We start from the raw sequence: 16,407 nt of genomic DNA, 5'->3' as shown, positions 1-16,407 counted from the left end.
GTAGAGATGTCTAAGGAGAATAAAGGGGACAGCTGTTAATCCTTGGGTACCAGATTTGGAAGATTCTAGGGTAGAATACAAGCAATACATTATAATTTTATTATTTGTAAGTCGCTTACATATTTGGTTTTTATGATTTTATTCAAGCCAGTTTAAAATTAAAAGCCAGAAATCACATTACTCTAGGTTAATTTCTAATATCTACTATGATTGTTAGTATTAAAATTAAAATTTATCTTTTTATATATCCCTTTCAACATATTTAACAGTTTCTGTTTTACAATTAAAGCAACATATTCTATCCATTATTCCTGACCCAAAGTCAATAAAACAAAAATTTTTAATTTAAAATCATGAATAAATTAAGGAAGAGTGTTAGAATTAATATCTTCAACTTTAACTGTCTTTGGAGTTAATTTACAGTTTTATGAAGTCTTCTCTCTTCCTATTAAGCTTTTTTGTTGTTTAGTGTTTTGCCTGTTGTATTTGACCTTTTATTTCCAGAAATATTATAGATTTTTTTTTCCTGAGACAGTTGGGGTTAAGTGACTTGCTCAGGGTCACACAGCACACAGCAAGGAAGTATTGTGTCTGAAGCTAGATTTGAACTCAGGTTCTCCTGACTTCAGGGGTGGGGCTCTATCCACTATACCAACTAGCTGCCCTCTAATATATCATTTCTTTTTCTTGCTATAATTCATTGTATCTTTTCCCATTCTTCTTCTCCTACCCATCTTTCCTACTGCTCTTCATTTTTTACTGGCTGGCCCACAAAAGTGTTTTTTAAAAAAGATTATTTCACTATTATATTGATCTGAATAGACTTCACATTTTAAAAATCATTGCTTTTTGACGAAAAAAAAACAAACCACCAAAATTAATACACAATTATTCATACTTTCTACAAAACTGATTTGAGCAGGAAAAAGACGCACCCTGTATTTGAACAAACAGAATAGTTTTTATGACTTAACACATTATTGTAAATCAATCCATGTTAAAATTCCCTGAAAATAAAATTTATTTTTATTTATTTTGTCTTTCAGGTGAAAATGGAAGTGGAATAGGGGTATTTAGTGTTCACGTGGTGTTTAATGTTTTAGATGTTTATAAAGTTATTAAAAGATAACAATTAAAAAAAACCTAAAAATTAAATGTTTGGTAATTGTTACAGATAAACTTCAGAATGATAGCAAACCCATTTGTGGCCGAGGAAAAATATCAAACGCACATGATACATTCCAAATATCTGCAGAAAGGCAACTTGAATTGAGGCTTAGAGATTTTCTTTTGGACATTGAAGAAAGAATCTACCAAGGAACACTAGGGGCAGTCAAGGTTTGTACATGTTTGGAAGAAATGTTTTGCGTTTTACAATATATATATATTTTTAAGATCAAATTGATGGTTCTTTATATACACTACTTTGACAGTGAATTTTTCATGTTTCTAATTAAGTATAACCTGAATGGAAATATTTCTTCAAAGTATTTATGAATATGCATTCTTTTAGGTATACTTTAGTATTTTGCTTGGTTATTAGAAAGATCTAGAACATCAGCTTTCAGACTAAGACCTTGAAGGATGGATTTGGAATGTAAATTGAAGCTTTTTTTTTTTTTTTTTTTTTTCTTTTTTTGACATAACTAATCTGGACATTTGTTTTGCTTGATTGTATTTATATCTAACAGGTTTGGGTTTTTCTTGCCTTTTCAGTGGAGAAGGAAAAGAAGATAGTTGGGAGGGAAAGAATTTTGAACTGAAAATGGGGAACAATCACATTTTTAAAAAGAAGAAAAGATTTAGAACCTTTTTTTCCTACTATCAAAGACTGCTATATATTCGAATCCTTATTCTGCTGTTCTTTATAGCAGAATAAAAAATATGTATGTATGTATGTGTGTATATTTTCTTTGTCATCATTTCCTGAGAAAGCTATCAATTATTCTGCTATCAGTAGATGGGAAACTGTAACCGAGCTAGTTAGAATTATGTCTGAAATCCATATCACTAATATTTAAGTGGCATATTAAAGATTCTAATTTAGAAACTCTGCTATCACTTTGAACTGAAAGGTTTTTTTGGGTTTTTTTTGCTTTTGTGGTTTTCATCTGTATAATGGTACTTGAAATTATTAGATTTCACAATCCCATTGAAGTTAAATGTTAGTAAAAAAAAAAAAAAGAATGGTTTTAGGAGGTGCAATATAATAAAGTGCAAAAATAGTCAAATAAAGCTTGTTGTTGTTGCTGTCCATTTTATTTCTTTTTCCTGTTGAAAACTGTAGTACTTAGCAATAATAGGTGTCAGTTGTTCAAGGTTACCAAATACATGTGTTTTGAGTTAGGTTACAGACAGACAAACTTGGAGAGCAGCCTTAGAAAAAGGATGGTATGAGCTACTAAGTGAGGAAAACAAGGAAAATGGAATTATTAAATCTGTGAATGAAGATGGAGAAGAAATAGAAATTGGTGATCAAGCAAAGTTCATTGTAAAAGACAGGTAAGATAATTTAAAATTTTTATCTTTAACAGACATAATCATAATTTTTTTCAAGTCAAATTATTCCAGTATGATTATGTAGAGAGCTTAATCTTTCTAGTCATCATTTACAATTTTTATTCATTGATCTTTTTTGCAGGGATTGGAGAGAGGGAAAGGCATAGTTCTTTGTGTAAAGGAGACTGTGGGTTTTGTATATATGAGGTTCCTAGACCTGCTATATTTCATTGTCATAAAAAAAAACCCAGTGTAGAAATTTCCTTAACTGATGCAGATCAGTAACTTCTCTGTAACTTTAGTCTTTAAAAAATTGCCTAGAATATAAAAAAATTAAATGATTTGTTTATAGTCACCTAGCCAACTGTAGGTCTTCCTGATTTTAACTTTTATTCACTAAACCATTTTGTCTTTCATTTAATCTGTATACATGGAATTAATACAAATACATTTTTGACCAGGGAATTAATGTATCTTTGAATTCTAACACTGATCTTTTCTTGGCAGTAACTATCTTAATCATTAACTTTATATTTGATTTTTAATTATCAAAGCCTCTTTAATATACATTTTAATCTAATATTTTCTTAAGCAAAACTTCTTAAAATGTGGGGATTAAAATAAGAGAAGCATCAAATTTTAGTTGAAAATATGCTGATTTGGATAAAGTAGACCCGAATTCCAAATCCAGTTTTTCTACTTAACACTTGTATGACTCCTGCCTGTAAATTATTTCTCTTGGGTTTCCATTTTCTTAACTGTTTAATGAGCTAGTTGTATTGAATGATCTGTTCAATCTCTTACAACTATAAATCCTGGTCTTAAATCTGTAGAGAAAAATAAAAGTTTTTAATTCCACAATATACAATTGAATATTTCCTAGGTCTTTTTGATGGAGTCATGATAGCAATTCCTAGTTCGAAATAAAAGTGTAACAAATTCACAATGGCCATTCTCTTTGGCAAAAGGCAGGTTTATTTAGGGAAATATGTTACAAAAAAAAAAAGAAGGGATAAAATAGATACCAGGAATGGTAAATAGAAAATAAAATTGGGAGAGCATATAGTTAGCAAGGAAAAGGCAAGTTCCTCTGGGAAACTCACAGTTAACCAGGACAAAGGAAATAACTCCATGAATTGAGAGCAAGCTATTGACTGGCAGGTTAGATTTATAGAGGAGTTTGATAGACTAGTCTTAAGTTAGCTAGAGAAAGGAGAAAGACACCATTAAAGAAAAGGTATTATGAGGAAGGAAAGAAAGTAAATCTCATAGTGGGCTTAGTCTTGAAAAGAATTTAGCAAGGATCTTCTTCACAAGCAGATCCTTTAGAGAAGAAATTTAGCTTTGGGAGGGTTTCCCCACCTATAAAGGTGTAAAGGGAGGGGGAGGATAAAGGATAAAAGGAAGTGTCACTCAAAGGTGGGGGGGAATCAAGAAGCTAGACAGAAGGCACCTGGCAGACCAAGTGCCAGAACTGTCTGAAGATATGCTAATCAATATCTATCTTAAAGGTTTTTAAAGAGGCATATAAATTTGAGGGATTAGACAAAAAAGTTCCATTGTGACAATCATGCTATACAAACAGGATTTGGTTTTTGGAATTGGTTATATCTGATAATAGCCAGATGACAGGGGAAGATAATTCACATCATTTTTATGATCAAGCAAAAATTTTTTTTTCTTTAAATAATAGCTTTTATTTTCAAAAAGTATGTTGTGGTCCATATTCAGTTCCAACAATGCTCTTTCGAAACGCAGATGGCTCTCTCCATCACAAGTCTATTGGAATTGGCTTGAATCACCTTGTTGAAAAAGAGCCGTGTTCATCAGAATTAATCAATACACAATTTTGTGATTAAGCAGAATTATCACTGGACCAATTTAATTTGTTCAGATTTCTTGACAAGTCTTAATGAATTTATGAGAATAATGCTGCCTTTTAGGAAAATGACCGAGATTTAAGAAGATCAGACATAGTCTTACAATTCATTTGCTTGATAGGCAAAATTATTTCAAATCATATCTAAAAGACAGACTTACCTACCACTTTTTAAATATACATGAAATGTTTTATTGTTTAAATTGTAGGCTGCTTGGAACCAAAACTGAAGTGCCAAATGCTGTTTCAACCAATACAAACACACCCCAGTCAGTCAGTAAAGTGGTTCATTACCTAGCAACTGCACTACTTCAAATAGAGCAAGGCATTGAACGGCGGTTCCTCAAAGCACCCTTAGGTAATATCTGTTTTTCATTACTTTAATTTTATTAGTACATTTTTACTTAACTCTGAAAATGAACTTTCCTAAGTTATAACAAGAACATTTTTATTGAATGAAAAATAAGAAAACAAATTTGTCTTTTTTTATTATACCTATTTATGAAAAACTAAACTGAAATAAATATAAACCATTATATTAAAGTATTCTTTCAAGTATTATAATATTTCTTCCTTTTCAAACTTAAGGTTTTCTCAAATGAGATCATAGCATTGTTATGATGATGACTCATTCTCTTAAGCTGCAACATATATATGGGTTTATGTATCATTAAAGAGTACTTGTGGTAATTGATGTATTGTTGTTTTTCTTCCTGGCCCCCTTAACTATGTTTGAGATTTTCTTTGTGTTTAAATTTCATATACTATATAACTTTTTTTGTTTGTTTGGAAAAAATGTCTCAAGAGTTTCTGTATTGATAATAGAATTTTGAAATGTTAAATTTGCCATTTTTAGTAATTATATTAAGAGATTGCCAAGTTTATGAATTTTCACTGTAGTAGACATTGGTCAGATTATTTTTGCTAAATTATTTCCTTATAGATCTGATAATTCCTAATTTAATTTATACTGATTTGAGATTTTGTCAACTCTTCTATCCCTGGCCAGTTTTAGTAAATTTTGAATAAACTAATCAGCCTAAAGGCAGCCTTAAAAAAACAAAAAACAAAGACCTTGTTAAATTCCTGGAATATTCAGACCTTGAGTAATTGACTTCGTTGAACAGTGAGTTTACTCATATATATTTGGGTAATGGGTAGACCAATTCAGAGTACATACTTTATAGTAGTTGTTGTTCTTTGATTCCTAATTCAGAATTATCTAGAGACAAATAGTTGGGTTACAGTTAGTTGTCGTCTTATATGAAAGTATAGAAAGAATTAGAGGCAAAGAAATACATTCCTAGCAACCCAAGTTGCAAATGCTTTTTCTTATAGAAATAATCTTAGAAATGGTGGTTTGCTATAGTTGAAATAATTCTATTAGTAATGTGTTAAGCTCTTGAAATTAATCAAGAATGACTGAATAAAAGCTCAGATACTCTTATTTGTTGATTTTTGTGTGTTGACTAGGAACCTAATTTATTGCATCATTTCTAAGGAGAAATATTTATGTATTCAAAAAGAAAAAAAAGAAACTGATTTCATATGCCTTTTCAAATCTTAAAAACTCTGTCTACTTTTCTGCAAAAAAGAAATGCTCATAAAGTATCTGTTAGGAGGAAAATATTTTTGTTTTTTTTGTTTTTTTAAAGTTTGAATAGAAATTCTACCTAAATATCCCATGAATTATGATCTCTTGGATCCAACGATTTCTGATTTAGGAAGTTTGAATTTTCTGTTTAAGGGAAATCTGTTTTTAGGGTATTATTGCACCCCAGAAATACCTGATGCCAGGCATTTAACTGTTTTTGTTCATTCTTGTATTCAGAAATTAACATCTGTTTAGGGATTTGAATTTTAAAAAAAAAAAAACAAACCCAAACTCCACTTATAAATAGAGAGATCCATTTGTTTCTATAGACCTGGATTCTTTTAGGAGAAAACATTTATTTGTATCATTGATTCAACTCTTGTCATTGTTTTTTAGTGATGAGATATTTTAGTACTCTCCTGTGGCCTTACATATCACTCTAGTAAAATGACTATTTTTCTGACTAAAATGTCCCTTTCTAACTACAGTTTTTTATTGCCTCTATTAGAATTTAAGCTCCTTAAAGGCAGGCATTAACTTAGCTTTTGTATTTGTATGTGCAGTAATATGTGTGTGTGTGTAATAATATATGCATGTTCATTTCTATTTTTCTGTCACTGGAATTATCCAGTTTATATAGAAATTACATCATTTGGTCACATTAATTTTTCAATAATAAAAATTTGCAAGACCAAAGTATCTGAATCATCCTAATACTGAATATTTAAAAGTTTTAAATACAGTACATTTTAATGTAAATCATGTCTTCATTCTCATCTGAATATTCAATTCAAAAACTTTCTTTCAGCCTACATTAATTGTTTAATTTTAAGGTAAACATTTTAGTATTATTATGCTTTTGCATTTTACCGAGTTTATAAAAAATTTTGGATTAATTTTATTAATTTAAAATTAGGTAATGCAGAAATTAAAAGAGATCAAAAGGGAGATAGAAAGAAAAAAGAGGACAAGAAAAAAAGAGAGGATGATCAGTCTAGTGAGAAAGATGGTAAATTGTTTGACTTTTTCCTTTTTTTAAAGAATTTTTAATGCTTAAAGCTCTATGGTATTGTGTTATTTATCACTAATTTTCATTGGTTTTATGGTTAATGTTCTGTTATTTTAATTTCATCTTAAATACACGCAACACTTTTTAAAGATGAAAGTTTTTTCATTCATTCATAAATTTGCACAAATGTCAGAAGAGAATAGTTCCCTGATTTGGAGATTTGGAGGTTTTGTTTTGTTTTGTTTTTGTTTTTGTTTGTTTTGCTGTTTTTGGCCCTTCCTCAGTATGAAGATCTGAGAGGAACTTGGCACTGGCAAAAGGTACTGCAAGGTATGGAGGGAGAAAGCAGCAAAAATATGGTGTTAAGATCCTGAGAATAAAACAAGATTTGTGTGGGCAGTGTTCAGGCCCAACAAGCCAACATTTAATAGGGTTAGGCAACACTATACATAGAGACATAGGAAGAGTATTTTGCCTGTGAAGTCAGTAGGACATAAAATGGAACAATAGGTATATTCATTGTTATACCTTTCCAAAGACATGATAATGTTGATTATAGTTCCCTGTTCAGAAGTTGGAAAGCTTGAGTAGACAAGATGAAGATAAAGGATGCATGATTCCAAGGAATTCATAGAGAGTGACTTAGCTACTCTTAATATGTTCTGTGGAGATATACTTTCTAGAGGAGAGCACAACAGCAACAATATCAGAAATTTGATGGAATGAAGATTCTTGCTTCCAGAGTTCAGAGCTGAGTGCCTCATTTAGCACCTTACTTTGCTTATAATACCTTAGTCATTGTTGTATTGGACTTAGTCTTTGCCTTTCAAAAAAAAAAAAAATATATATATATATATATTTATATATAATAAAAAATTTTTGTCACTGATAACCTCACAAAGTATCTTGGGGTTTACATGGTTTGCAGATTAGATTTTTTTCTTACAAACCATGCCTTAAAAACTTATTTTTCTCCCTCCTTCCCTTATCTTCCCACTCCTCAAGATAGCAACCAATCTGATAAAGATTAAACATGTATAATTCTTTTAAACATATTTCTGTCTGTCATATTGAACAAGAAAAATCAGATGAAAAAACCATAAGAAAAAGCAAACAAACAGAAAGGTAAAAATAGTATGTTTCGCTCCACATTAAGTATCCTTAGTTTTCTCTCTGGATGCAGATGGCATTTTCTGTGCCAGTTGGGTTTATTGGAATTGTCTTCACTGCATTGCTGAGAAAGAGTCAAGTCCATCACACAGTTGATCATCATATAATCTTGTTGTTACTTGTGTACTGCTAGATCTTAGGGTATTCACAGTTTGACCAAACTTGTCTTTAGAGAAGGCTTGAAAAATTATATTCTCTCCTGTCATTGAAGAGTTGAAGATAGTAACTTTGCTAAGCATTCCCCCCTTTTAAAATCTTTGTTATAAGGGAAAGCTCAAAGGTGAAAGAAAGGATATATTGGGTCTAAAAGCACTTTGGGGAGGGGCAAGTAAATGTTAAAAATACTGCTTCTCTTAATAATTTTACATTGCTTCACAAAACTACCCTTTACAAAATTTAAATATGTTTCTTCAGTGTGTCTTTTCAACTATTAATATATTGTTTATTTTTTGTGACATTATATCATGTGTTATGTATTTATAGTTACATTTCTAGAATATATTTAGCAATACTAGATCAATATAATTCTCTGTTAGATCAAGCAGGTGGCATAGTAGGTTAGAACATTGGACTTGTCTTCAGGATGATCTAGCTTCAAATCCTGTGTTAATATTATAATATCTCATGAACAGTTGAGGTACACAGAAGAACCTAATAGACCACTTAGAATTTTAATGAGAAAAAGTCTGATTCTTCCTTCTTTTCATTCAAGATGCCAGTGACAGTGGACGTTCTTACAAAACAGTCCTGGATCGTTGGAGAGAGTCTCTTCTTTCTTCTGCTAGTCTGTCCCAAGTCTTTCTTCATCTTTCTACCTTGGATCGTAGTGTCATCTGGTCCAAGTCTATATTAAATGCTCGTTGCAAGATGTGTCGAAAGAAGGGTGATGCTGAAAGCATGGTGCTTTGTGATGGTTGTGATCGAGGTCATCATACTTACTGTGTTCGACCAAAACTCAAGGTATTATTATTTATATTTAATGTTTAGTTAATGTTTACATTCAGTGACACATTTAAGTAGACATTTTATATAATTTGTCAGACTATACCTGAAGGAGACTGGTTCTGTCCAGAGTGTCGACCAAAACAGCGTTCTAGACGACTTTCCTCTAGACAGAGACCATCTGTAGAAAGTGATGAAGAGACCACAGGACAAATGGAAAATGAAGAAACAGATTATGATGAAATAGGACAGAGTGAGGAAGAGGAGTATGAGATGGAGCAAGATGAAGATGATGACTCTCGAGAAGAAGAAATGATGTGAGTTATATTGAAGAAAAGAGCTTGACATTAGCATTCTTAAATTCAACTTACTATTTGAATTGTAAGAATTGTTGGGAAAGCATTATACTTTATTTTTATTAAATTTGTAATGTAGCATGTTTGCTTTGTACATAATCTAGTGGCTTCAACTAAATTATATTTCTCAAAGACTTTCATGTCTTTTTTTTTTTTGACTTGAAATTGAAGCTCACAATTCATTCTTAGAATTAGAGGGTTTTTCTGATTCACTTGAGGGCAGAAGATACTAGAATATTCTGCAGCATTGGAAACTTAAGTTTTTGTTCTTTATCCCAACTCTTCAAGGACAACTAGTTGGAATGATAAAAGTTTAATATTAAATAACAAACCGTAAATGGAACAAATAAGTGAAAAGTCATTTATTAACCATTTACTATGTGCCAAACACAACACTAACCTCTGTGGTTACAAATAGGTTATAAAAATGAGAAAATTAATGATTATGTAGCAATAAGGACATTATTTTTTATTTGGATTATGTAAAGAAATTATTCTACATATTTAGATGTAGTCCATCTCCAAAAAAATTTTATGTAGGTAAAACTAGGATAAAATTAACATCAAATTAGCAATAATGATATAGAGCAAAACATGTATGGAAGTGACAAGAAGGATCTTTACAGAGTTGTAGAAGCAATAGGCTAATCTGATTTGTATACAGGAATCTCTGGGTTTTAGTTTATTTTATTTTTGAACAGTAGTTGGTAACTAGTGGATCCTTTTAGTTTCAATGGGATCTGGAGCTGGGAAAGTGAAAGGAAGAATACTGAAAAAAGAGGGAGAAGTTATTCTATGTGTAAATGAGATCACCAGGGAAGTAAAGCTGTACACATTTTTCATACTACCTTTGAGGTAAACAGATTTGGAAGAGAAGATAATGGATAAAAGTAGATTGTATATTATAAGTCTTCCAGAAATCTTGTTGACATTATAATTTTTATTCAAAGTAATGGAATATTTGATTGGGGCTTGATTTTATATAAAATCATCATTAGTTTGTGCTATAATTCTTATGTTTAAAATGTTTCTAGCCCACCTAAACGAGGAAGACCACAGCTTAGATTTCCAATAAAACCAAGAGGCAGACTCAGTACTTCTATTTCAAGTCGTGGTGGTCAGCGACAAGACTCTGGAAGATATACTTCACGGAATCAGCAGAGTATATCCAAACCAACTGGATCTTCATCTAAAACTACTGGTAGAAATCTAAGAAAAATAAAATCTGCTCCTGCTACAGAAACTAAAGCTTCTTTAAGACTTACCAGCCGTTCTACTCGTCAGAGTCATGGTTCATTACAAGCAGATGTATTTGTGGAACTAATTAGTCCTCGAAGAAGACGTAGAGGCAGGAAGACTGCTAAAAATATACCAGAAAATAGTCCTTCCAACCTCCCTAACTTTAGAGTCATTAACACAAAGTCAAATGAAGAAGCAAAACTTTTACATTCTACGCCTGAACTTTCTGTTCAGGATAGAGAACCTAAGAAAAGAGGCAGGAAAAGACAATCAGCAGGTATGAAGTTATTTAACTTTGAAACAATTTCTACCTTTTCACTACACAATCTGTCTCACCATTGACAACATACAAAAATTGCTTTCTTAAAGATTGCCAATGGCATCCAACATGCCAAGTCCAGTGTCCTTTATCTTCAAATTCGCTATAGCCTTTGATACTTTTGCTTTGATAATTATCATTTCCCTTCTGAAATTCCCTTCTCTCTTACTTCATGTGATGTTATCCTGTTTTGATTTTCCTAGTCTGACAATTCTTTGACTCTTATTTCTCCTCTCCTTTAAATATAGCTATTTCTTTTTTTTTTTTTTAATATAGCTATTTCTTAAAGTTCTGTCTTTCATCTTTTTTGCTCTTGCCATCACCTGTCTCAGATGTACCAAGTTTCCACATTTTTATCTTTATCCCCTATTTCATTGCTCTTATGCTTTAGGACTCATATTTTCAGTGGACATCCTAACCTGATAAACAACAACTAACTACCTAGTGGACATCCTAATGTGATAACACCCTAACAACTTCCCTAAATATCTTCCTAATATGACCTCAAATTCAGTACGTTGAAAGTAGAAATTATCATTCCTCCACCCTTCCCTTCTCTTTTTCTCCTCACTTTTCTATTTCTATTTCTGTTTTCTATTTTTGGCTTCTTAAACTATTTCTATTTTTCTATTTTCTGTTATTGGCTTCATCATCCCTACTCTTACATTGTCCTTCTGTCTCTCACCCAATCCTGTACTCCCAACCAATTTATTTAATACTTTAAGGTTTAGATAGCGCCTTACAAATATCATATTATTTTAAACTCAACAATCTTGTAAAGTAGGTGCTTTTATTATTTGCATTTTAAGGATGTAGAAATTGAAAGGGAGACTAAGGTTAAGTGTTTCGCTCAAAATCACACATCTACATCCGGGGCATGATTTGAACCTTGGATCTTTTGATTCCAGGTAGAGTGGTTTATATGCTGTGCGACCTACCTGCCCAAATCCCATGTATAAATTTTTTTCCACTGTCCTTTCTGTTTATATTTCTTTCAAGTCTATTTAAACCCTTATTAAAATCCATCTGTTCAAAAACTTATCTCTCCATATAGTCTCTTCTAACCAAACTAAAGTGCTAGCAATTCCCCAGAATGTCCTGTACCTTTTGTAGATCTTCTCAAATGCTATCTTAATGTTGAGCCTTAAAAATTTTGTAGAGGAGAGAGGAGTAAGAAATATTAAAGTTGTTTCTCCATATAGCATTCATGTGTTAGAAATAACATGGTAGAAGGAAAACTATGAAAATTACTTTGAAAATTTAAGAAGAAATCCAAAGTGCAAAAGGTGACTTCATAGTTAATGTAGTTATTGTTTTGGTTGTCATTGATTTCTTCATAAAAAATACTTCCTTACTAGAACTAACAGGGATAGGTTTATTTCTCTTGAATTTATACACCTCTGAATTATAATCACTTTTCCCAACTAAATAAATTCTTCTTGTCTAAAGAATTGATGTTTTTGAATGATAATATTTTATATGTGTAGTTTTTCATCTTATAATTTGGGTTATAATTTCCTGTAGTCATAACTACCTCCTTCTTTTAATTTTTATCTCTTAAATCATTTCTTACATTATTCTATTTGTAATAAGCTAGCAAAGACAGAATGTAATATTTATTTCCATTGTTCTCCAACACCTGAAAAAACATAAAGTTACACTTTGAGTTGCATTGTCCAGAAGATAAAATGGAATCATAAGTTTTTGGGTACACTGTCATAATATCATAAGGATATATATCAGTATCATTTTATCATTAGTTTTATTTGAGATTAGTTTGATAAAGTTTAGCTCTTAAAATTATGTAATGATGGATAATACAAAAGTAGTGATTAGTTCCAAAATTATGTAGTTCTTAGGAGTAAATTTTTTTTAATTTATGGGCATGTTTTGTGGAAACTAACTTCAAATAATAAAATAAAATTCCAGTGTACAGGAATAAGGAGAAATTAGAAAACTACACAATTTCTATATTCATTTTTTACCGTTTTATTTTTTGGGGATTATTATCATCTATAATAAGGGACCTCTTTTCCAGTATGGGTTTGGAAAATTGGTGTTTTTAAAAGCTACTTATTATATGAAAGTCCAAGTTGTTTTTCATTATTCATTAAAGGGTTGTTTTTCTATGTGACTTTAATCTGGGAGTAAGTATATACTATACATAAGGTACTTTATAGACACTGGAGATACAAAGACCACTCCCCAGTCTAAAGAAAGTTTCTCTTTCTCTTTTTTTCCTTCTCTCCTATCTAATTTATACCTTTATTTAGCTAGTGAGGAAAGTAGTAAAAGGTGTTTTGCTATATAAAAATCTTGAGATCTTTTCTAGAACTAAGAGTAATATAGACAGTGACATACGTAGTCTGCCTTTCCAAAGATGGTTAAATATCTCTGAAGAAGTCACATTCACAAAGCAGTAGATAAACCATTTTGTTTCACATGCTTTCAAATTTTTATCCCTTTGAAGCTAGAAAAAAAAACATATTCTTCTAATTGTTTACTGCTTTATAAGATTCTTTTCTCAATGAAGGGCTGAAAATTTAAAAGTAATTTGTTTTAAACAGTATTTTCAATTCATCCTTTAATTATCTAAGACAGGTTTTCTGCTTTTATTTTTCAGACTCATCTTCTAAGACATTGAATCGAAGAAGTTCAGGCAGACAGGGTGGTGTCCATGAATTATCTGCTTTCGAACAACTTGTTGTAGAACTAGTACGACATGATGACAGCTGGCCTTTCTTGAAACTGGTTTCCAAGATCCAGGTAAGTGAGAGAGGGCTATAAATTGATAGGATTAAAATATATCCACCTTCATATTTTGAATATGAAGTCATAATAACTGAATTGTCTGAAAAACTTGATTTTTTTTTTTTAATTTAAAATAATTGTGGGAGCAGCTAGATGGTGCAATGGATAGAGCACTAGCCCTTAGTCAGGAGGACCTGATTTCAAATGTGGCCTTGTGACACTGGGCAAGTCACTTAATCCCAATTGTCTCACAAAAACAAAATATAATAGTTGCCAAATTTTTTAATGGTTGGTTAGTATATTGGTAATACATATATATGTAGGTCAGATATGTAGTTGTAGTTGAGTAGCTTATCCTTCTAGTTATTTAATTAGCTTAAGATGAAGATGATGGCATTGGTGGTGGTGGTGTGATCATCATTGTCATGATTCAGACTTATGGTTTCAGCAATGAAATTAAAGTTAAGTTTAATAGCATAACTTGCTATTTATCAATAACTCTGAGATTTCAGGATAATTGTCCCAAAGATTTCAGATAGTTACACTGAAGAAACTATTATACTAAAAGTTTCTCTTTTTTTATTATACTAGTAGAGTATTGCATTCTTCACCTTCCTATCTACCTATTTTCATTATTCTTTGTAATCTGTTTGTTTACTAACAATGTATGCTATAGTTTGAATCAGTATAAGGAAATTTGGAAATACACTACCCTGCAAAAATCAGCTTTGATAATTTTAAATGTTTTCTATCTGGTTTCCTAAACTTAATTCTTTTGAGGTGTTGGGGCAGGGGGAGAGAATAGACCGAGGTGGCATTTTGATTCACTTCCGATTATTTTATTTGCTGGAAGTTTGGCATATTGGTCTATTCTTAATCATCTACTTATGTCAAGAAGACAGTGTGATAGAATGCAGACCATTGGGCTTAAGGGTTAGAAGACCTGAAGTTAAGTCACTTAATCCTTCTGAATCCCCCTTAGATACTTCATAGGGTTATTGAGAGAATCAAATGAGATAAAGGGACTAAATTTTCATTGTTATGCTTTCCTCTTTGGATAGTTTTTACTGTTTTACTTGCTTGGAACATGTTACACATTTCCTATTCAGTAACCAGAAACACAATATTTGGCATCTATTATTAAAATAGTGGCATTACATTTGCAAACCTTAGTGATTCTTATGACTTCATCTTTCTTAATCTGCCAGAAGGACTACTGCTGTTTTATAATTGAAAGGAATGTGTGATTCCCCACTTTAGAAACAGTGGATATTGATAACATCTTTATAATTTATAGGCTTAAGTGATAGCCTCAAGGGACTGAGAGAATTGAATGTTTTGATGTTGAAACATGTTTCAGAGTTAGAATTTGAACTTTGCTCTCTGTGGCATATATAGACTCTCTATTCTTACATAAATGTAAAAATATCATTTCTGAACAGTTTTATGTTTTATCCACATGATGACTGATTTTTGTTTTGAACCATGCCTTAATTTGTTTTATGTTTAAGTTAATGTTAAGATAATTAATATACAATATCTGAGGAGGCTAATAGTTGCATTCTCCTTTAATAATACCCGCTTAAAATATGAAAGTTGGTAGTTTGGTGAATTTTCTTTTGATTAATAATATATTCTTTTAATTAATAAATGGTATATTTAAATGATTATTTTATAGGTACCAGACTACTATGATATCATCAAAAAACCTATTGCCTTAAATATAATTCGTGAAAAAGTGAACAAATGTGAATATAAACTAGCTTGTAAGTAATTTATATTTGTTTCTCTTTAAGTTTTTTTTAAACTATGTTTCTTACTAATTCATATCTAAGCATTGCATAATTATATAATTCATATCTAAACATTGTTCTAAGAAAGGGGAGTTTAGAAGTAGTAGAATGTTATTTCATTGTTCTTATGAACTTTTATATGAAGATGAATTATTTTCTTTTCAATTATGTGAATGTAATTTTTCCTTTTAATTTTAATTATGGATTTTGTGGGTAATATTTCATCTGATATTTAATCGGGATTGATAATAAATTGGGATTGAAAACCGTTAAAGATTGAATAAAAATGCTACATGCAGAAATCAGATAAATCTATTTTGAAAGTGCTTTGGCCTCTGCACTATATATTTTTTCTCAATAATATTTTATTTTTCCAAATACATGTTAAGATATTTTTCAGTGTTCATTTCTGTAAGACTTTGTGTGCCAATTTTTCTCCCTCCTTCCTTTAGAAAGATAAAACACCATCTGATATAAATTAAATATGGTTTACAGAAGTTTTTACATATTTTAAAGATCATTCATGTGTCCAGATAACTTGCAAAAATAATTTTTTCTATGCATTTGACTTTTTAATTTTTAACCTTTTTTTAAACTATCATGAGTGTTATTAATATAAATAAAATTCCCTTTAACAGTTTTAAAAACTGTAAATAATGAGGAATTGTTTTAAGCATATTTCCATATTTGTCATGTCGTACAAGAAAAATCAAACCAAAAGGGGAAAATTTAAGAGACAGGGGAAAAAAAACAAAAAAAAATTTTTTCATCTTATTGTACTTTGACCTACATTCATTCTCCATAGTTTCTCTCTTGATGTAGATTGCATTTTCCATCCCAAATCTATTGAAATTGC

The 16,407-nt window shown here is 30.8% G+C and overlaps 1 protein-coding gene across 6 annotated transcripts in view; it reads left to right on the top strand.

The window, feature by feature from the left end:
- The window catches only part of BAZ1A (bromodomain adjacent to zinc finger domain 1A), a 198,075-nt gene that overhangs the window by 178,216 nt on the left and 3,452 nt on the right, over positions 1–16,407 (top strand). For 4 of the 6 annotated variants that reach the window (XM_031952855.1, XM_031952854.1, XM_031952853.1 and 1 more), the window contains 9 exons: positions 1,175–1,338; positions 2,348–2,502; positions 4,588–4,736; positions 6,889–6,981; positions 8,864–9,111; positions 9,193–9,410; positions 10,484–10,965; positions 13,631–13,773; positions 15,437–15,524. In XM_031952855.1, the coding sequence (XP_031808715.1) occupies positions 1,175–1,338; positions 2,348–2,502; positions 4,588–4,736; positions 6,889–6,981; positions 8,864–9,111; positions 9,193–9,410; positions 10,484–10,965; positions 13,631–13,773; positions 15,437–15,524 (1,740 nt within the window). The remainder of the gene's footprint in view (positions 1–1,174; positions 1,339–2,347; positions 2,503–4,587; positions 4,737–6,888; positions 6,982–8,863; positions 9,112–9,192; positions 9,411–10,483; positions 10,966–13,630; positions 13,774–15,436; positions 15,525–16,407) is intronic. The other 2 variants (XM_031952858.1, XM_031952857.1) reach the window with 1 other exon arrangement.

Source organism: Sarcophilus harrisii, chromosome 2 (genome assembly GCF_902635505.1).
Source record: "Sarcophilus harrisii chromosome 2, mSarHar1.11, whole genome shotgun sequence".
NCBI lineage: Eukaryota > Metazoa > Chordata > Mammalia > Dasyuromorphia > Dasyuridae > Sarcophilus > Sarcophilus harrisii.
This window is presented reverse-complemented; position numbering and strand designations above follow the sequence as displayed.